The 22,767-nt window shown below is 39.4% G+C and overlaps 1 protein-coding gene across 1 annotated transcript in view; it reads left to right on the top strand.

Moving 5' to 3' along the window:
* The window catches only part of SHC4 (SHC adaptor protein 4), a 123,865-nt gene that overhangs the window by 37,637 nt on the left and 63,461 nt on the right, over nucleotides 1-22,767 (top strand). Inside the window, exon 2 of the mRNA XM_043920443.1 lies at nucleotides 7,782-7,852. Coding sequence (XP_043776378.1) covers nucleotides 7,782-7,852 — 71 coding nt within the window. The remainder of the gene's footprint in view (nucleotides 1-7,781; nucleotides 7,853-22,767) is intronic.

The following is a 22,767-nucleotide window of genomic DNA, read 5'->3' as shown; positions in this document are numbered from 1 at the left end:
TCAGTATTTCATTTCCTTTTATTGCCAAACACAAGTCCATGGCATGATGTACCACTTTTTATTGATCTGTTCATCATTTTGATGGATATTCAGGTTGTTTCTGCTTTTTGTTATTATGGCTAGTGCTGCTGTGAACATTTGAGTGAATGTTTATGTGTGGACCTATGTTTTCACTTTTCATGAGTGAATATCTAGCAGTGGAATTTTTGGACCTTATGGTAGTTCTAAGTTTAACTTTCTGAGAAACTGCCAAGCTGTTTTCCCTTGTGTCTTTACCATTTTATATTCCCACTACCAGTGTATGAGGGTTCCAGTTTCTCCATATCTTTGCCAACACTTGCTATTTTCAGTTTGTTTGTATGTTTAAGTTACAGCCATTCCAAAGAGTGTGAAGTGGTATCTCATTGTGGTTTTGATGTGCATTTCCTTAGTGATGAATGACATTGAGCAGTTTTTCCTGTGCTTACTGGCCATTTGTATGTCTTATTTTGAGAAACGTCTATTCGGATCATTTGTCCATTTAAAAATTGTGTAGCTTGTCTTTTTACTTGTGTTGTAAGTATTCTTTATGTATTATAGATGCAAGTCCCTTATCAGATAAATCATTTGCAAACAGGTTCTCCCATTCTGTGGGTGATCTTTTCATTTTCTTGATAGTGTCCCTTGAAGTATGAAAGTATTTGATTTTTATAAGATTCAATTTATATATCTTTTTCTTTGGTTGCTTGTCCTTTTGGTGTCATAGCCAAGGTTATGATAATTTTTGCCTATTTTCTTTAAAGAGTGTTATCATTTTAATTCCCATGTGTAGATCTTAGATCCATTTTTGAGTTTATTTTTGCATATGATGTGGAATAGAGATCTGATTTCATTCTTTTGTATGTTATTTCATTCTGTAATATCCAACTGCTCCAGCACTGTTTGTTGAAAACACTGTTCTTTCCCCACTTAAATTGTTTTGGTGCCCTCGTCAAAATTCGATTGGTGGACACGACTGGAGTGACTGAGCACATGAGGGTTTGTTTTTGGACTGTCAATTATATTTCACTGATCTATGTCTTTCCTTATGTAGTTACCACACCTATTTTGATTGTACAACTGTGTCGGGAGTTTTGAAATTGGGACATGTGAGTTCTCCAACTTTTGTCTTGTTCAACATTGTGCTGGCCATTCTGGGTCTCTTGAATTCCCATGTGAATTTTAGGATCAGCTTGTCAATTTCTGCAAAGAAGCCATCTGGTATTTTGCCAGGAATTGAGTCAATAGATCAGTTCGAGGAGTATTGCTATCTTAACATGAAGTTCTGATCCATGAACTTGGAATGTCTTTCCAATTATTTTGGTCTTCTTAAATTTCTTTCAACAATACTTTATAGTTTTCAAAGTCTGAATTTTGCATTTATTTTGTTAAATTTATTCATAAATATTTTGTTGTTTTTAATTCTATTAATAATGTAATTTTTAAAATTTAATTTTTGGATTGTTCATTGTGACCTGTTGGTTTTAAAATTTAGGAAAATTCATAAATAAAGTCTTATTTCTGACTTCTCTTGAAAAATGAGATCTGGTTTCCTAAATGGTAACAAGAGGCTAGAGTGAGTAGCTTGGGTTTTGTCTTTCTTGTAGTCTGTATAGTTCCAGATTTGCCTGTATCTGGTTACTTTCTTCTGTCTGGATCCATTTACTCATTAATATCTTAATTATTAAGCACTGAGCTTTTGACCTTCATGATTATTCTTTTTGAAAATTAAGTTAGATGAGATATAGTTTGAAAAAATAATTAATATGATCTAAACTTTTAATATAATTATTTTTATATACACATCCTATCTTTTCTTATAAGTTGTTCAAGCTGCATTTTACTCATTCATCTCAGGAGCATTGGTGAGCTCGGCTCAATATTGAGGATACAAAGAAGAAACAGACATCATTCCTATTCCAAAAGAGGTACAGGCACGCTGGCAAAAAAAGCCATATGGACAATTAATATTTTATAAAAGGTCTTCTGGATGTCCGTACAGTGTGTGGAGGAGGGTCCAGAGAAGGGAGTGGTCAGACTGAAGGTAAGAAAGGAGAAAAAGGTCTTCCCTGATGCCTCATGGTAAAGAATCTGCTTGCCAGTGCAGGAAACTTTGATCCCTGGTCTAGGAGGATCCTGTGTGCCATGGAGCGTCTAGGCCCTGTACCACAACTATTGAGCCTGTGCTCTAGAGCCTGCAAACTACAGCTGTTAATCCCATGCCCCGCAACTACTGAAGCCTGCGTACCTTTGAGCCCGTCTTCTGCAGTAAGACACGCCACTGCAATGAAAAGTGGCCCCTGTTCGCTGCAACTAGAGAAAAGCCCGAGCAACAACAAAGGCTCAGCACAGCCATAAGTAAATAAATAAATAAAATTTAAAAAAGAAAGGAGGAAAATAGGAGAGGTTTCATGGAAGTAACTTTTGAATGATGATAGTTAGGGACCTTGTCCATTAAGCTAAGAAAGTATCTCTTCCTGAAGACTGATGTTTTCTCCAAAGTATAATACTTTCTTTCTTGGACCTGCTGTAGCAGAATCCATGAGTCCTTAATAAAACACATTCTCCTGGACCAACTGAAGCAGAATTTTTCAGAACCCCAGAAATCTGTTTTTAAAAATCTTCCATTTAAGTTTCCTTGGTAATTCTGAAGTTCTCTAAAGTTTGAGAAGCTCTGCTTTAAGAAGGTGGGGGATCTATGAGAGTTTCAAGTGGGAATGAGATGTGATAGGGTGGAGTGATATCATGGTACATCTGCATTTCAGTAAGGTGCTGGCTACACTGGGAAAGGCAGATTCAGAGGGTGGGACACCAGAGACTCCTTCTTAGAGGGGGTTGTGTTCTAAATTCATCACTAGGGTGAAAATCAGGTGGAATAAAGAATACACTGGGAAATCTCTGAAATCTCTATAACACCTGTCCACCTAGGCTCAGTTCAGAGTCAATGGCTTCATCTCTGTTTGAATTTGCAGAGACGTCCTTTTTCCCTGGGGCAGAAGTCACATCTAGTTTGAGTAGTAGAGTTGGGGGCTGAGGGGCTGAGTAAAGGGACTGATCTTTTACTTTCTGCGGGTCAGGTTGATACAGTAGTTGAACTGAGTAAATCAAACATTCACATGTTGGGGGTCCATTCTATTGCAATTGAGAGACAGAGTGTGCCTAAACTAGAGCTGATTCAAGAGATGACTAAATTGATGGAATTTGGCCCCTGGTTGGATGAGGGGTTTGAAAGAAAGGGAAGAGCATGCGAACCAGCGGCTAGAACAGGTCACTGGAGTGGACAAGATCATTGGTTTGCCCAGGGAGTTTCAATAGAGTCTTGAGACTGGAAGCTACTGTAGTGAGTTGAAGCATGAATTGAAAGTAAGGAAGTGGAGACAGTGTCTCAAGGTTGTCCTTTTCCCACTTCCCCTGTTTTTAATGGGAAAGATTAAATGTTATTTAGAGGTGGCAGAGAAATCCTGCAATGTCTTTAGGCCATGTTGGTGGCTTCTACCATCTAGCACAAGGGCAGGCACATTCTAAGGAAGGGAAAATGCCATTGAAAAACAAGAGATTTAACCTTACTTGGTAATTAATTGTGATCCCAAGAGGTTAAGTGGTAGACTTTTATTTAATTTTTAAACTCTAAAATAATACCACTTACTTATTTTTTCAAATACACACAATACAAAAATGTAAAGTAAAAAGTAAAAGTTTCCCTCTCTCCCATTCCCAGAGGTAATATGTATCCTTCAGACATTCTGAGGATATAAGAATATATGTCCTTTTTCTTTAGATCTTTGAAGGTCATCATTCTGTAAGAGTCAGGATGAAAAGTTCCCACAAGCCAGCTCTCATTCCTGGTCTCTGAAAACCCCAGTAATAATTTCTTCTCTGGAATGCAAAGTCCAAGATACACAGGGCATGAACAGACTGTTCACCTCTCCCTAGAAACAAGTGGTTGAAGCTCAGACAGTACAAAAATATTATGACTGCCCTGGGGCAAGAAGGGAGTGCGTGAGCCGGGATCTAGGTGAGCCATCTGTCAGGTGCTGAATGGAAAGGTTGTCTGAGCGCTGTCACATTCTTACCACCCCTGATACCTTTAATAAAGGTCTTCAGTGTCCTCTCCCCATCATAGAGTCAGGTATTAGGGCGTGTCTTCTGTCTCGGGTGCCACATCCTGCTGGCCCCGGAAGAGCTTGGATCCATGCCTACTCTTACCACGGGGCCCCCAGGTGGGTCACCTTCTTTCCCACCTGGGAAGACCAAAGGAGCAGGCAGAGGGGGCAGCTGGATGACCTCCTCTCTTTTCAATGTTCCTGTCCCACAAGGCTCACACACAGGTTCCCAGAAATGAACTGCAGCCTCCAGAATAAGCCCTGATTCAGTCTCACTGAATAAGTGAAACTGAGCCAGCCACTTCCCATTAATAGGGCTTAATTTCTTCATCTATTAAATGGAATTAACCATGACTAACCTCATAGAGAGAAAAGATAAATCATCTCTTTCATGGTTGTCCTATCCTCATGGAGCTATGTTTCTTGAGAACAGAGACCGTGTCTTTGCAGACCTACACTTAATACATGAATGAGAGGTTGGGTTGGTTTATACTGAAATCAACAAACTAAACTCCTCCTCCCTGAGGCCTGGACATCCAGCCACTGTCCGCTCGTTCAGTCAGGTACCTAAACAAAGATACAGTCTTTTCATGCACCGTGTCCCCCCTGCTTCTTCACAGCAATGGTTTCAGAGTGAAATGGACTGAGTGAGTCAATGGGAAGAGCAGGTGCATCTGGGCTTCAGAGTCATTGTGGAAAGAAAATCGGGCATTGATTTTCTCCCTTCACGTTGTCCTGAGTGCCTTCCACCTCACATGCCCAGGGTGGATGGGGAATGTGCTCATTGTCACGATCATCTCGGACTGTGACTCACGTTTCCCGCAGCGAGGCCGGCAGAAGGTGTGCCGTTGCTGACAGACAAGTATGTGAAGCAAAACAGAGGTTTCAGTGAAGGGGAGGGTTTTGGAAACAACTCCTGGGGCTGCCTTAGAAGGAAGGGACTGAGGTGGTTATCGCCATGAAGCGTGATTAAAAACAAAACCTTACATTTATACACAACTATGGATAAAATAGATAACTAGTGAGAACCTACTATATAGCACAGGGGACTTCATTCAGTGCTCTGTGGTGAGCTAAATGGGAAGGAAATCCAAAAAAGAGGGGGTAGATGTGTATGTGTAGCTGGCTCAATTTACTGCACAGAAGAAGCTACTACAGCTTTGTAGAGCAACTAAACTCCAGTTAAAAATGAAGCACAAAGCTTGGAAGCTTCCCTCTCTCCCTGTCCTCCTCTCCTATTCTCCACTAAAAACCTCTTCCCTTGTTAACCAGAATCCCACGGTCGGTGACTCACGTCACTGGGCTGAGAACTGCCCCATTTGACACCCTCCCTCCCTGAGCTGTTGAGCCTCAGAGCATCTCGGCCCCAGCTTACATGCTTTGCCTCATTTCCCCCTCCCATCAGCTTTATCACTCAGGGTTTTCCCCACCCCTGGAACACCTGGGGAGTCAGGCCCTTTCTCCCCACCTTCCCCTCAAGTCTCCTTCTGCGACCTCATTCTGCTATACTCCTTCCTCATCCTCCAGGATGGAGAGAACAGTCAGAAATTCACCTCCCTCTGCGCATTTTAAACTACTGCTAAACAGCAGAAGCCTCTTTCACTCTTTCATCCAGTATTTATTGGGTACCTTCTGTCCCAGGCACTGCCCTGGGTGTTGGGCATTCCATGGTGATCATGGTCCTTGCTCTTATGATGTTTACAGTCAAGGGAATGAAGACAGGTAATAAGCAAGTTAACAAGTAAACTTGATTATTAGTCAGTGGCATGATGACAAATGGGGGGCTGTGATGAAGGGTGCTAGGGAAGGTCTCTGAGGCAGTGACATTTGAATTAAAACCTGAAGGATAAAAAGGAGTCAGTCTTACAGAGCAGTGGGGAGGATCTAGGCAGAGCTAGCAATGGAACAGCTCGTGCAAAGGCCCTGTGTTTGGAAAGAGGTGGCTGTATTTGAGGAACAGAAGGAAGGCCAGGGTGGCAGCAGAGTGCACAGGAGCAGGGGGACAGAGCCAGAAAACACAGGGCTTAGGTGTCAGTGCCCTAGCTCCCACGAAGAGTGTGAGGAACAGGAATCTGGCTGAGAATGGCCGGGCAATTGTCTTGACCAGACAACTCTCCCCTACTTGAGACTCTAGACAACACTTGGTGTATTGACCTGCTCTTAGGATGCGAAATGTACAAATTTGCTGAGAAATGCTCCAAGAGTGTCTGGGGAGGCACCCCCAGCTCCCGCCATCTTTCCACAAGCAGGAGGCTGGAAGGCTTCCAGGGGAAAACTAAACAGGAAGCAGATCATTTCCATGGAGCCGACAGATCACTTTCAATCAGACCGCTTGGCTCTCATTGCATTTCCGAGCTCATTCTCAGAGAAACACTCTCCCTCATCAACTGAGACTCTGCTAAGAGGATTACTCCCACAGCCTCACCAGGCAGAGCTACGCGGATGACTACTAAGCCTGCCTCCCGAGGCTCAATGCCTCTCCATGATTCCAGAATCCAGTTTTTAACTCTCAACTTGCTGTTTCCTGGATACCCCACCAGCGTCGTTCAGTGAACAGGTCCCAGATCACCTCATCTTCCCCTCTCCTGGCTTTCTTGTTTGCGTTAATGGAATCACTGTTCCCCCTGCTACCCTGGCTGGAAACGTCTGAGTCATCCTTGACTCATCCTTCTTATTCTCTAGATCAAATCAACTGCTGGATCGTGTAGTATCTATTTCCGAGATGTCACTTGAATATGTCCCCTCCTTCCCACCATCCTCCTCGGGGTGAGCTTTTGTTACTTCTCAACAGGAGCATCCTCACTTACTCCCTTGCTATTAACCCACCTTCATACTGCTACTGACATTAGGCTCCTCAAACACAGAGTAATCCCGCCACTCTTTCCACCAGCCTAACACGGCTCTCGCTTTTGCCACATTAAATATAACTAACTGTCTTTTAGCTTTATGAGCCTGAGTGCCTTTTCCAATACTCCAGGTTCAAGCTAGATTTACTCCTTCCTGCTGTAGGACTTGACTTTTTCTTTCCTGGAATCCTCTGAACAAATGAGGTTACAAAAAGTAGGATCTTCTTATGTTACTAAGCTTTGGGTTTATCTGCATTTATATGCTTATTTTATTTCCCTAGAATACTTGATATTTCTGTATTATTTGTCTCACATTTAGTTTTGCTTCCTCTAATATTTCAGCATACATGTGTACCATGCGCTGCTCTTAGAACACCTTAGGAAATAATTAAATAATTAAACTCTCACAACAATTGTATCCCCATGTTTCTAGTGGCAAAACTGAGATGCAGAGAAGTTGAGTAACTCGCGGAAGTTCCATAACTAATAACTGGCAGAGCCAGGATTCCAGTTCACACAGGCTGGCCCCAGAGCCCAAGCTCCCATATCCCTGAGCTCACATTTGTCAGGGATGACAGCCGTTTTCCTGAAACCATATTAATGGTTTGGATTTAGCTGATGTTTCATAACTGAACTGAAGCTTAAGGTATGTGTCCACTAATGGTCAGAAATATCAATGGTAGGCTGAATGTGCAAATGTAATTTGGTATCAGGAACTGATTTAGGTGTTTCCCAGGAAATCACCTCTGAAGCTGAGAACTATTTTTGTGCCATTTTTCCTACTTGTTCTTTTTTTTTTTTCCTCTTATTCCAGTACATGGGCTGTATTGAAGTGCTGCAATCAATGAGGTCACTGGATTTTGGAATGAGAACCCAAGTTACAAGGTAAGAGAACAAAAATCTGACAAGCTTGGAGGACTATAGTCTAAAGTCACAAGAGTTTCTCCCTGCAGGAGTTTCATGCAAGGCTTCAAAGGTTTTTATTTGTAAGGCTGGAAGGTAGAACAAAGCCCAGTGACCTTGTGAGTGGTTCTGACTCATCATGTGAAGGATTTCTCAATTGTGCAGCAGAGCATCTGCATTTCATATGAGAACTGATAAGATGATGCGGTCAGAGAAATAGCTGCTTTCCCAGATACTAGAAGTATTTAAAATAATATCTAGAAATAGGACATTACAGGATCTCAGACCTGTTGAAGAAGTCTCTGAAAGTAACAGGAAAAAACTTTTCAAATCAGTAAGCCCAAGCTCGTCCCATTTATGGCATCCCTGACAAAAGAAGCTGTCTATTCCTTGTCTGGGTCTCTCTCCTCCATGTACAGTGAGCTGGATGGAAGAGTTGAACCAGTGGAGCCTTACCCAGAGTGGCCCCAGGAAGCTTAGGGAAAGAACCAGAGTCATTATTACATAGAGTGCAAGCCAGAAGCAGAAGCAGAAACACAAGGTGTGGTTCTTTAAGGCCACATTCAAAGCAGGCGTGGAAAGGGGGTAACTGAGTGCTGCGACTGGTAACTGGGAAAACCAAGAGGTGAGGGGCATGAAATGAGAAGACTGGATTGATATGAATCAATATGATTCAGAATGAAGACTGGGGCATCTGTGGCGTGTGGTGCCAATGTGCAGTCCTCAGTGACTGTCTGCTTCCATGGTTGCTGGTCACCATTTCCATTATGAAGAGAGGTTAACTTTTCTTGATGCTCATCCCATGGAATTCGAGGTCTGGAAAAATAGTCCTCTTAACCAAAAGATTTGGGGAAAGGAATCATATGCTCTTTAGGAGAATCACAGTATTAAAGACCCTGAGAAGTCCTGTGCTGTAGTTTAAAAAGTGTTAACTTCATTAAGATTCTCTAAATTTATTTGGCCCCATAATTCTTTTTTATGTAACATAAATAAATGCTTCATGTATCTTTGGGGTTCCATGAAATGTACTTTAAGAAAGGCCATTGTGGACTTTCTTGTTTACAATGCATTCAAATCTATCTTTCCAAACTTCTCACTGATCTTTGGTACTCCCTCAGGAATTAAACAGATGAAGTCTGATTCTTCCCCACTCATCCACTCTGTATTCTTGGTGCCTATTTCAGTTCTTGGCACCTGGAAGAGGCTCAATGGATATTTATGGAATAAATGCATGGCTCCCCCTGACTACTTTCCAGGATTTGGAAATGGCTATATTTTCCCTTTTCTTTTACAGTATCAGACCCTTCAAATATCCTTTAAGTAAGGATATCCTTTAAGTAAGAGGTTTCTGGATTACTTCCTACCGTTTTAACCCTAATTTGGGCACATTTCAGGTTTTATTTCATTCTGATGATGCTTAATGTGGAGAAAGCCCTTCCTCCAATCCTGAGGAAGTTACAGATGGGAGGAAGAGGGTCACTACCCCCAGAAGCTTGGTCTAGGGGCACAGTATGAAGGAATGCCACTGTCCATACCTGAGGATGACTGTTTTTCTGTTCTTTCTCTCATTCATTCATTCATTGACTCATTCTCCTTCACTAAAATATTTATGGAGTGTTCATTAAGTGCCTAAAACTTTTCAAGAATTAAGGACACAGTCACCTCTGATCCTTTAGAACTTACATCATAGCTGGGGAAACAAACTATGGCAAGGAAGCAAATAAATATACAATATACTTTCAGGAAGTAATTAGTGCCATTACTATAATAATGAAGCAGGGTAAGAGGATAGAGATGTATGGGGTGGGCTTTTAATTTCTTTTTCTAGTTATAAATATACTGTATATTTATTTAGAACACTTTAGAACACTTGTCTGGGTCTCTCTCCTCCATGTACAGTGGATAAATATGAAAAAGAAAGTCACTCATAATCTCACCTGGAAATAATACTAGCATTTTCTGCTTTGGAATACCCTTCTGATGTCTTCTTTCTTACATGGGCTTACGATGATTTTTGCAGACAATCTGAAGAATATATGATACTATTTCTCCCATTTTGACTGTTTTTCCTGTTTCTAAATATCCACAAGCATTTTTAAATTGTGGTAAAATATGTATAAAATAAAATTTTACCATTTTAACAAGTTTTAAGTACACAGTTCAATGATACTAAGTAAGTTCATGTTGTTGTGCAACTGTCACCACCCTTCTCTAGAAGTTTTTCATCTTCTCAAATTGAAACTTTGTACATTAGATAATAACCCTTCATTCTCTCCTCCCCCAGCCCTGGCAACCACAGTTCTACTTTCTATCTCTATGAATATGACTGCTATGGGTACCTCAGATAGATAGAGTTATATAGTATTTGTCCTTTTGTGAGTGGTTTATTTCACTTAGTCTTCACTTAATGTCTTCAAGGTTTAGAACTAGGTCAAACAATATAAATATTTTGAAGGCTTTATATACCTATAGCTAGGTTGTTCTGCAGAAGAAATGTAATAGTTGGTATCCTTCCTCCCTGTCACATATCTTTTTTTTGTTACTATCTTTTATTTTTATTGTGTTTAAATTTTTTAAATTTTATATTGGAGTATAGTTGACTAATAATGTTGTGTTAGTTTCAGGTGTATAGCCAAGTGATTTAGTTACACATATATCTATTCTTTTTCAGATCCTTTTCCCATATAGTTTATTATAGAGAACTGAGGCGAGTTCTCTGTTGATTATTTTATATATACCAGTGTGTGTATGTTAATCCCAACCTCCTAATTTCTATCTTTATAAATATTTATGAATTTGTAAGTCTATATTTTCCTATTGTTTAATAAATGGCAAAAGACTATTTTTTCTCTGCCATGAAGATTCAGCTTATGAATAATATATAGATCCAAGGGAAGGTGGCTGGCATAGTATCTGGATATTATTTCTTGTAGATGTGTCAATAATTCCTTGTAGATTCTGGCATTGTAGATTGTGTTTTAGGCAGATTTGTGGAAGCTTGAGAGTGGCTCACTTTCCATAAAACCTTTAGTTTCCACCTTACTTCACAAATATTTACTCTTTCCTTCTCTCAATTTTTTCTTTATCTCCTCTCCTTTCTTCTTTCTACTTACATGTATTTTCATATTCAGCCACTGTTTAAGTTGCTTTATTATCAATTGTCTTGGATGCTATTAATACATAACTGTTGAATCAGGTTCAAATTGTTTAAAATTTCAATGTCACATAGTCACTGAGTTTCATTTAGCTCATAATCCTACTTAATCTAAGAAAAAAAAGTTCAGTGGGCCAGGTAGAATTCTAAAAGGAAGAACTTCATTTTGTGTGACCACAGCTGTGTCTGTGTGCTTCGTTGCTCAGTCATGTCCAACTCTTTGTGACCCCAAGGACTGCAGTCCACCAGGCTCCTCTGTCCATGGAATTTTCCGGGCAAGAATACTGGAGTGGGTTGCCATTCTCCTCCAGGGTGTCTTCCCCACTCAAGGATAGAACCCTGGTCTCCTGCATTGCAGTCAGATTCTTTCCTGTCTGAGCCATGCTTACAGCTATCTCCCGACGTTTACCATCAAGCAGAAGATTAATCAGGTGTGGATGCTGATAAACTGGTGTAGCTCATTGCTGCTCTGGATACAAACAGACGTATTCAGCCTGATGTCCTATTCATGTTAATTCATCTCCCCATCTCTATACTAGCTGGTACACTGTTCCAGTTAACAGAGAGACAGCAGTATGAAGTTCTGGACAGTAAAGGAGGATCCACGGTTAACAAACAACAGTTGGGTCAGCAGTGGAAACAGAAGAGAAAAATGGAGTCAATTCTTATCTTTATGAGGGATCTTTCTACCAATTGTTTGGGGGTTGAATTCACAGGACCTCTGGAACATAGAAAATACTCACAGAAGAGAAAAAGAGAAAGAAAGACAAGGAGGCCATGTACTGTGTTGGCAGTTCCGGATTATACTCTTTTCAAAGCTCTTAGCAGGCTTCTCTGACTTCTCATTTAGTCACTGGGGAGCCCTTCCAATGGCTTTTACTATTGTTCCTCCACAAATTCTCACCCAGACATTTAACCACTTGACTGATTCAGGACCAGGTCTTAATTTTTAGTAATCTAGTGTTTATGCAAAAGGGCAAAGGAGGAGGTTTTTCCTAATAGAAAAGAGAAAGAAGATGGTTAGGAAAACAAAGACCCAACAGTGATAGTTTGTCTTCAAGATGTCTGGAAAACAATGTCAAAAGGAAATAAGAGAAGGGGAAAATGAAAACCTTACTAAGGATGACATAGTCATTCCTCTCTTTAATAAAAATGTTCTCATCATAATTTTTATTTTGGGGTGAAGGATTCAAAAATATTAGTAGGATTATCTCATTTAATCTCCAATAAAAACTCTCATTCTAGGAATTTCCCTGGTGGTCCAGTGGCTAGGACTCTACGCTTTGACTGAAGAGGGCTTGGGTTCAATCCCTGGTCTGGGAACTAAGATCCCACCTGTCACATGGCATAGCTTGCTGCCCCCTCCACCAAAAAAGAAAAAAAAAAAACACAAAAAACCTTTCATTCTACTAATGAGGAAATGAAATTTAGATTAAGTAAGTTGCCCAAAGTCATACAATGAATAGGCATAAAGGTGGAACTTTAGGCTAGCACTATAAGAATCAAGAAACTTTGCTCTTTGCTGCTATTTTAATATATCATGATAGTTACATAGTATTTTCCCCTTTAATTTACTTAATGTAGAGAAGTTCATTAATGTGGAACAATCATTGAATTCCTGCTATAAACTCTTCTTAATTTTCATATCATCATAGGTGGTAGTTACATACACATTGTTAATATTTTATTTCAAATTTTTGCGTCCTTATAATAAGTGAGTTTTCTTTTTGAACTATACTCATGAAGTTTTGGTTTCAGGAATAGGTTAGACTAATAAGAATGATTTCAGAATGTTTCCATATTTTCTGTGCACTGCAGCACTTTAAACAATATTGGAATTATCCACTACTTAAAAAGTCTTTGGTACTAGCCCAAACAACTCTCTGGACCTGTTAGAGTTTTACCTCCATTGTCAAATCTTCTTTTTTTATATTAGTCTTTTCAAATTTTTTTTCTTTGGTAAAATAATTTGGATAACTTTACCTTAAAAGTTGGGTATTTTATTTAGATTTTTCAAATTTATCACAAAGTGTTGGCCACAGTATTTGTATCTAATTTTTAAATAGCCTCTATATATGTGATTATCCTTTCTTCTACATTTCTAATCTGTATGCGATCTTTTAAAATCAGATTTGCCAGAGGTTTGCTTATACTATTGCTCTTTTAAAATAACCAGGTTTGGCTTTATTATTCAAATCTACTTGATTTTTTGTTTTCTAATTCATTTATTTCATTCATTCATTTATATATCTTTAGTATATCTTTCCTCCTTTTTGTTTTAAGTCTATTTTATGCTGTTCTTTCTTTAATTTCTTAAGATTATTCTTTCATAATTTCTTTATTTTTATTTTTTATCCAATTTTACTAAGATATAATTGACATATAACACTGTGTAAGTTTAAGATGTACAACAAAATGATTTGATTTATATGTATCATGAAATAATTATCAATAAATTTAGTGAACACCATCATCTCATAGAAATACAAGGTTGATTAAAGAAACAGAAAAACATCTTTTTCCTTGCCATGAGAACTCTTAGGATTTACTCTCTTAACAACTTCCGTATATAATGTATGACAGTGTTATTTATCATATTGTACATTACTTCCCAAGTACTTATTTATCAACTGAAAGGTTGATACCTTTCAAAGGTTTATACCTTTTGACTGCCTTCATCCAATTCTCCTTTCCTCCACTTCTGGCCTTTGGTAATGACAAGTCTGATTTTTTTTAATGAGTTTTTGTTTGTTTTGGCAGTATAATTGACCTACAACATTATGTTAATTCCTGGTGTATGCCAGGATAACATAGTGTTGTATAGTGATTTGGTATTTCTATACATTTCAAAATGATCACCATGATAAGCCTAATGACTATTTATCGTGATTTTTTAAACAAAGATAAACAAAAAAAACAAAACAAAAAACCCTAATTTGATCTGAAGCGCACAGACACACAAAAAATTATCTCACAAAAACCTAAAGCCCACTCCCTCCCTTGTATAAGGATTCACATCATGCAAAGAAGAAAAAAAATCTTCCCTCCCCCACCCTCTAAGGATGCCTTCTTCTTTGTGTCTAGTTGAGAACCTGCCTCTGATATGGAAGAAGGAATAAATTATACGTCAGGGTAAACCCAATAAGTGAAGCTGGCGGAACAGGGCTTGGTTTTCAACCCTGAAGATCAGAACTTCATAGGGAACATGCAGGGACTATTTAGTTCATCCCCACGGGACATAATTTATCCCAAGGGCAGGGCACACTGCTGGTGGGAGGGCCCTCCAGATCACTGTCTTACTGCACTGTCCTCCTGTATTTATTGCTTTACATATGTAAATCATACTTGGCAATAAATTCAGCCAGGCTAAGTGCAAAGCACCCAGCACAGGATCTGTCCATGCCAGGCTCCAGGAGAGCTGGGAAACAGTGGTTCGTGGCGGGTTTTTGCCTCATTCCTGTGATGGCCATCCCTGGGGGAAGGAAAAGGAGCTGTTAGAGGACGGGTGCTGAGTGCTTCCTTTTGGGGTCCTGTCTTTGATTCATTTTCTCTAGCTGATCATAAGGGGTTTATTTATCTGCCACATTCCATTCCATGGGGTAGAAGACCCAGAGTAGTATTTTTTGGAACTACTGTCAACAGTAAGCAGGCTATCATGAGTGATTGGTACTAAGTAAGGCAGCAAGGAAGTAGAGATCATAATTCAGAGGATGTTGTAATTGGACTAATTTCCTGTTTGTAATGTTATTGCTCCTGAGCACTGATTCTGCAAATTTAATTCACTGTCTTAAAATTTTGATTCTTTGGCTTCAGCAGGACATTAAAGGCACTTCTTCAGAGATAAATGCATACTTGTGTGTGTGTGTGTGTGTGTGTGTGTGTGTGTGTGTGTGTGTGAGCAACCATTACATGCAAAGCAGAGCCAAAATGCAGCTGAAATGAACATTTACCTGTGCGTGAGGTTTGTAAGAAATGTGAATGTCAGGGGAAGAGTATTCTGTAGAGGTCAAATATCTGAATGTTGGGTGGCTAAACTGAGATATCTGCTTGTTTAAAGACAGGATGGGATTTATTTAATTTTCCTGAGGAATGTATGAATGAGATTGATTATAGCCATGCATGGATAAGCGTGTGTATGTCTGTGTAAAATTTGGAGTTATTTCCAGCATCTGGTGTGTGAGTTTGTGTTGACTTGTGAGGAGACCATGCAGTGAGGAGTGGGACTGCAGCCCACATGGCACTCAAAGTAAAGACTCCAGAATGGGGATAAAGAGTTTATTAATGTGCCAGACCAGGGGACACCCCCCAGTGAAGACATTTACTGAGAGAGCAGTGGCAAGGAGAAAAACATCAAGAGTGTTAAAGTTTTAGTTCATAGTGGTCATGCTAAGAATTAAAAACAAGCACTTACCGGAACAGGATGTACATGGTTGGATAAAGCAAGTTTCATTGTTCATTGGTCAGAAAGGAATGTGAAGACCTCAGCAAGGGTCTGGGTTCCCAGGGTCAAGATTTATGACCTTTATCAGCTGGTGAGACCAGTTACAATGATACATGACAGTCAAATCCTCCTTGGCAGGCACTGATGTAAGTGGAAGTACTTCCTCTCACACAGGTGTAGACATCAGGAAACCCTCGTGGAGGTTTCGTGTGGTGTGTGTGTGAATGTGTGGACGATGACAACTTCTGCTAGTTTCAAGCTGTGCTGACCCCGGTTCCTCACAGCCTCTTTAGGACTGAGGTCTCGCTTCTCAGATATCTAAGATGAAATAGCCAATTACATCCCTTTCAGAAATCTTCAAAGATACAGTAATTTTTAAAAATGTTTGCAAGCAATTGAGAAGGCTTCTGATAGGATGACAGAGTCAAATACACAGAGAGAGGGTGTGGAAGTCAAGGGCTCCTTTTGTTCACAGTCATTAGCACAATGTCACATGCAGGTGCAGTTTGAGCACACGTAGGACCAAGAAATACAGTTACTAAGGCAACCCACAGAATGGAGTGGAAAAATATTTTTAAAATCAGATCTCTGATAAGGAATTAATATTCAGAATATATAAAGAACTCCTACAATTCAACAGCAGGAAACCAAACAGCCCTATTAAAAACTGGGCAAAGGACTTGAATAGACATTTCTCTAAAGAAGACACACGAATAGACAATAAGCACATGAGAAGATGCTTAACACCACTAATCATTAGGGAAATGTAATAAAAACCACCATGAAATAGTACTTCACACTCATTAGAATGGTCGTTATTTAGAAGAAAACCCCAAAACAACAACAAAAAACCCAGAAATTAAGTGTTGACAAGGTTGCTAGAGATTGGAACTCTTGTGCATTGCTGGTGGTGATGTAAAATGATGCAGCTGCTGTGGAAAACAATATGGCAGTTCCTAAAAAATTAAAAATAAAATTATCTTATGATCGAACAATTCCACTTCTGTGTATATATTTAAAAGAATTGAAAGCATGTACTCAGATGTTTGTACACCTATGCTCATAGCGGCATTATTCACAAACTCATAAGATGAAAGCAACCCAAGTATCTGTTGATGGATGAATGGATAAACAAAACATGATATATAACATGGTATATACATACAATGGAATATTAGCCTTTAAAAAGAAGGAAATCCTACAGGTTTTGATGACCTGGATGCAACTGGAGGGCATTATGCTAAGTGAAATAAGTCAGAGAAAGATAAATACTGCATGATCTCACTTATGTGTGGAAACTTTTTATATAAAGTCCAACTCATAGCAACAGAGAGTAGAATGGTGGTTACCAAAGGATGGGGCATCGTGGGGCTGGGAAATGTAGAGCTATTGGTTAAGGAGAATAAGCTTTCATTTTAAGATCATTAAGGCCTTTATGATCTAATGTATAGCATAGTGACTATAGCATACTAATGCAGTGACTAATACTGCATTGTATAATACAACTTAAATTTGCTAACAGAGTAGATTTTAAGCATTCTCACCGAAAAAAAAGAGGTAAATATGTGAGCTGATGGATGTGCTCATTAACTTGATTGTGGGAATTCTTTCACAATATATACAGCTATCAAACTATCACATTGTATACTTTAAATGTACTATGATTTTATTTGTCAACTATATCTCAATAAAGCTGCAAAAAAGTAAATTTTTACACATGCTACAGCATGAATAAACCTTGTGTTAGTCCATTCAGGCTTCTGTAACAAAATACTACAGATAGGGTAGCTTATCAACAACAGGTGTTTATTTCTAACAGCTCTGGAGATTGGATGTCTGAGATCAAGGTGCCAACATGGTGGGGTGAGGCCCTTTTTCTGGATGGCAGAATGATCATATCCTTCCTTGCAGAAGGGCTTAGGGAGTTCTGTATAAGAGCATTATCCTCCATCATGAGGGCCCCACCTTCATGACCTAATTGATTCCCAAAGGCCCCAATTACTAGTAGTATCACCTTTGGGTGTTAGGATTTCAACATAGACATTTTGGGGAGATAGAAACATTCAGCCTACTGCAAAGCTTGAGGATATTGTTCTAAGGAAAAGACACAAAAAGACAAATCCAAAGACAAAGACAAAAAAGTAGTCTGATTTCCCTTGTATGAAGTGCCTAGAGTGGTCAGATCTAGAGACAGAAAGGAGATTGGTAGTTGCCAGGGGTTAGAGGGGAAGGGGATTTAGTGCTTCATGGGTACAGAGTTTTAGTTTGGGAAGGTGAAAAAGTTCTAGAGACGAGTGGTGCTGATGGTGGCATGACAATGTGAATGTACTTAATGCCACTTAAAAATTATTAAAATGGTAAATTTTATGTATGTGTACTGTATGTGTGTTTTACAACAATTTTTAAAAAGTGTTGGTTACTAGATGAGTTATATTTTTGAAGTATTCTAGGTTGTCTAAGTTTATTTTGCTGAAAGTGTGCAAAGCCAGTAAGAGAAGGACGGCTGAAGTGTCAAGGCCTAGCAGGTCCGGCAGCTGAGATACTGCGGGGAAGAGTGCATGTAGTCTATTATAATTTCTTGGAGCCCAACCAGAAACTATGCTGGCCAAGAGGGCTGCTGCAGGACACGAGGTGAAAGTAGTTAACAGTAGCTGATATTTGTTTCACTTGCACAGAGCTTTTACGTCCTTGCTCTCTTATGAAGCACGTGATCACCCTGAGAGGAAGGTACTGTAATTCCCCATTTTGAGCAGGGGATGCTGAGGCTCAGAGAAGTTTTTGTGACCATCTCCAGACCACACAGCTATTTGCCTGAGCTCAAACCCAGGAACTCTTACACCAAAGCCTGTCCCTATAGAACTTAATGTTTCCTAGTGACATTGCTTTAGTTTGAAGCTAAGAAACTGCTCTTATAACTGTGGATAGACTAAGATGATGGGGGACAGTGCAGGCAGTAAATGCAGGCCTGACTCATCTTTTAAAAATCACTTCTAAGTGAGGAAACAACTCAGCTATGACCATCTCCATTGCTGATGTCAGGCCTCTGGGACATCTGATTTCTAACATGCTTTTTCACTATATTTCTCTGATTATAAAAACTAAGACTGGCTTATTGTGGGAATTGAGAAATAGGGTAAAATTAAAGAAAAAATAAACAAATCGCTGGAGGTAACTAGTAGTAGCAGTTTGGTGTAAGATTTTTCCAGTCATTTGTTTGAAAGCTAAGGTGAGATTAGATAGCATGTATTAATTTGTAACATGCTTTTATCATCTAATGTACACATTTTCTAGGTCATTATGTATGAATAGTACTTGCTTTGACCTGAGCTTTAAGGTGTAAGAAATAATTTTAAGTACATCTCCTTGCCATGGGTATATTTATTAAGAGTCTTTGGCTTTAAGTAGCAGAAAGTAACTCTGCCTAGGTAAGCCAAAAGGGGAATTTCCTGAAAGGATATTGAGGCAGCTCATGGAATCTGAGAAGTGAACAATCAAACAGGTAAGAAAGATAGAGTCAGGACTGCTGAGCCATCAGCAGCAGGGCTGCAGGGATTCCCCACCTCTGGTTTCCTCAGTTCCAAATGTCAAATTCCCAGGTAGGATGGTGGCTGGGGCCCAATGCTGGGCCAGTCAGCCTTGGCCAGGAGAGAGTCGCATTGTGGCAGTATGATAGTTCCGTAACACGCCAGTATTGTGCTTGTGTATGTGCTAAGTTGTTTCAGTCGTGTCCAACTCTGTGCGACCCTGTGGACTGCAGCCTGCCTGGCTTCTCTGTCCATGGAATTCTCCAAGCAAGAATACGGAGTGAACTGCCATGCCCTTCTCCAGCTCTCGTATATTGGGAGGGGCAATTACTGGGAGGAGGAAAAAGTAGCTTGTAAAATGGCAGTAGTAAATGCAGTAAAAAATAGATTCCTACCTCAAAGGGAAAAGAAGACAATAGATCAATTTCTTTGAATATCTTAAAAAAAAAAGATTGGGCGTGTTTAAATCATCCCCCAAATACTCCACTAAAATTTAAGGTTTTCAGAATTGTTAATCAAAATGTTGTTATTAATTTTTGAACATAATTCAATTGACCTGTATGTTGATGCAGTGTTTGGGTATTTCAAGAAACATTGAGGCTACATGTGTAGGTATTGTGTATTTTATGTAGTTTTTATGGGATGCAGGGCATTATTCTAGTGTTTTAGGTATTTGCAGAGGTTTATAAAATGGTCATTAGTTTTGTTAATTCTCTTCACACTATCTATCCTTTGTCAGGAATGAAACTTCCAATTATAATGTTTTTTCCATGGAAAATATCCATTTTATGAAATTGTTTCTAAAAATATGTTGCAGCTGAAATCAGAACCTGCTAATTTATCCATATGAATCTACAGAAGCTTACAGATGTGCATATATTATCATATGAACACATATGCACTCTTCCACTAACAGGCAGTATACACATTTCACTGATCTAAGTGAGACTAGTTAGCTGTCTGTCCATATCTAAGTATGGATTTTAGTGGATGGCCTCAAGTGTTTGAGGAGAAACAGATTAATTTAGAGCTTAAAATGAATGAATGTAAAAAAAAAAATGCATGAATGTTAAAGTGTATGCATTTGGGGGCAACCTCAGTATTTTTAGCTTCAATTGCTGAATGAAATAACTTTTTCCGGTGATTTTTTTTTTTTCCTCAAGCCTTCTTTCCTGTGCAGAGCCAGTTGAAAATGTATTCTGGTATCTCCCTTTTTGGCCCTTTTTGGTTTCCTGTAAAAGTCAGTACTGAATGTTTGTAATACCCCAAGCACATTCCAGTATATTCTGTGTAATTGTCTCCAGGACCAAGAAACTGGGTTTCTAATTTTGATTTTGATGGATACACTGGTTATTTCCTGGTCTGAATCATTTAACAATGCAAGTAGAATAGGCCTTTGTACCTTTGCTCCTGGAAACACCAGTGCTGCGGTTGCATAGGCGCCTCCTCAGAAAGCTTAGCGTGGGCCTCAGAGTGTGTCTGGCTAAGAAGGGATTGGGTCCCTATCCTTTTCCAGTGGGGCAGTCAATCACAAGGGCTCCATCATCCATCATCTTTGGGCCTTGAGATTCTCCCTGAAAGCCTAGTGTATGGAATTTGGCCTGGATTCAAGATACCATATATCCAGAAAAATCAAAGATACAGTTGCTTTTAGGAAGTGAGCTAGATGGAAAGCACTAAAAGTTCATTAAAAAGTAATCTCAGCCTGACTTTTCTTTGATAAAAAGAAGGCTTTGTGGTCAAAGGAAATGCTAGACACTTGGCAGTCTTTCCACCTGCCAGTCAGACTTGTTCCATTTCTTATCAGGATTCTCCTTAGGAAAACTGTGAAATGCCTAATGGAACAAATGCAGGTTCTGACCCATTTACTTAAATACGGGCTGGAACTTATGAGAGCTGCACCTCCTCTAGGAAAATGTGCATTTGCATGCATGTTTGAACAAAAAAGGATATTTCACTATTAGCTGTGACAATGCAGATTTTTAAAAAGGAAAGATATCTTCTAGTTAAGTGTTTGTGCCAAAGTAAAGGGGCATAATTCTGGCAGCAACTCATTAGCAGGACTTATGGATCTAGAAACAGATGCTGAGATGGAGAGTTAAATGCAAAAGGTATACTGGGAGAATTCTTAAGACCAACACATAGGGGAGTGAGGATTTCAGGTCTGGACGTGGTGGCAGACCTGAATAGTGATGCTATCAGTGATAGCATCTCAACAAATAGTGATGCTATCTCAACAAAGCCTTCAGCATATCTCCTGGGTGCAGAGACCAGGCCTTTGAACACCGTACTGATTTGTCATGTCGTGTCATGTCATTTGTCTTGCCTCTTGGGAGGAACATGTTTATGGGCAAGGTAGCTAAAGGAGAAGACAAGTTCTGGGTAAGGAACTCGGCTGTGAGACATGAGCAGTGAACATTCCCACAACCAAGGTAATGAGTACTTCTGTTCTGAAGGGGGATCTGTGTTGTACAAGGGGACAAGGATCATACTTGTTTCAGTGCCATAGAGCTGTCTAAACATTTACATACTGAACATTCAGAATGTCCAAGGCAGCCCACTAGGTGCCATGGAGGCATCTAAAGAAAATCAAGTAGGCATTCTGCCTTTATAGAAACTTGGACTATCTGTTGCTGTATGTATAACAGACATAATTGGGCCTCTTCTACAACATGTTTTCTGTATAATTCTGTATATAACCAGAGAGTATGCTGTTGGGTACTAGACATTGTAAAAAGCAGTTTAGACCCAGTTCTCAAAGCAGATAGACATTTTAAGGATAAAGCAAGAATTATGGACAACATTTTTTGAGGCATTGTTCAAAGCACTGTCATTATTCCCACTTTATATATTTAAGAAACTGAGACATAGAAAGCTTTAAAAATGTGTTCAATGTCATAGAGATTATAGGAGACTGTTAAATTTTGAATTCTGGCTGTTGATTGCAGAGCTCACTCAACCAGCCTTTTTTTTTTAAAAATTATCATAGAAGAGTTGTAGATAAATTAGAATCCTCCACTTCCCCCCCACTCGTTAACATTTATAATAATTTTGCACTTTTGTTTATTTATGTATCTCCCCCAAGCACTTTGTTCTGTGTCATGTACAAGATATCATGTCACTTAATGAAACTTAGTTGATATAAAAAGAAGAAGGATTTCAGTTCCCCTCTCCTTTCATTGAATGCTGGTAGGAGAGACCAAGAATGGAAGGTGATAATCACTGGGAAGACCCAGAGGGATGGGATGGAGAGGGAGGTGGGAGGGGGGATCGGGATGGGGAATACATGTAAATCCATGGCTCATTCATGTCAATGTATGGCAAAAACCACTACAATACTGTAAAGTAATTAGCCTCAAACTAATAAAAATAAATAGGAAAAAAAAACCCAGCAGTATGTAAAAGCAGTTCCATAATCCTTATGTTTATATAGTAGAAAACTCATCTCATAAAACCCAGCTACCTGTACCAACATACTGAGCAAGACCGAGGCCAAGTACATATAAACAATCTGTCTGTGACGATTAAAAGGTTGTGTTTTAATAGGTTTTCTGCCACATACAAGCTAATAGCTGATTGTGCTTCCATGGCCTCTTACATTCATTTCTGGTTAGCTCCAGAAGAAGGCTCAGCAAACCACCTGCTACCTGATTTTGATTTTGCCATATTTTGAGCCAAGAATGGTTTTTGACTTTTTAGAAATGATTGGGATGGGGGATCAAAGGAAGAATATTTTGTGACTTGTGGAAGTTATATGGAATTCACATTTGTGTCCGTT

Source organism: Cervus elaphus, chromosome 12 (genome assembly GCF_910594005.1).
Source record: "Cervus elaphus chromosome 12, mCerEla1.1, whole genome shotgun sequence".
NCBI lineage: Eukaryota > Metazoa > Chordata > Mammalia > Artiodactyla > Cervidae > Cervus > Cervus elaphus.
Note: the sequence above shows the minus strand (reverse complement) of the source record. Positions and strands in the feature narration are given on the sequence as shown.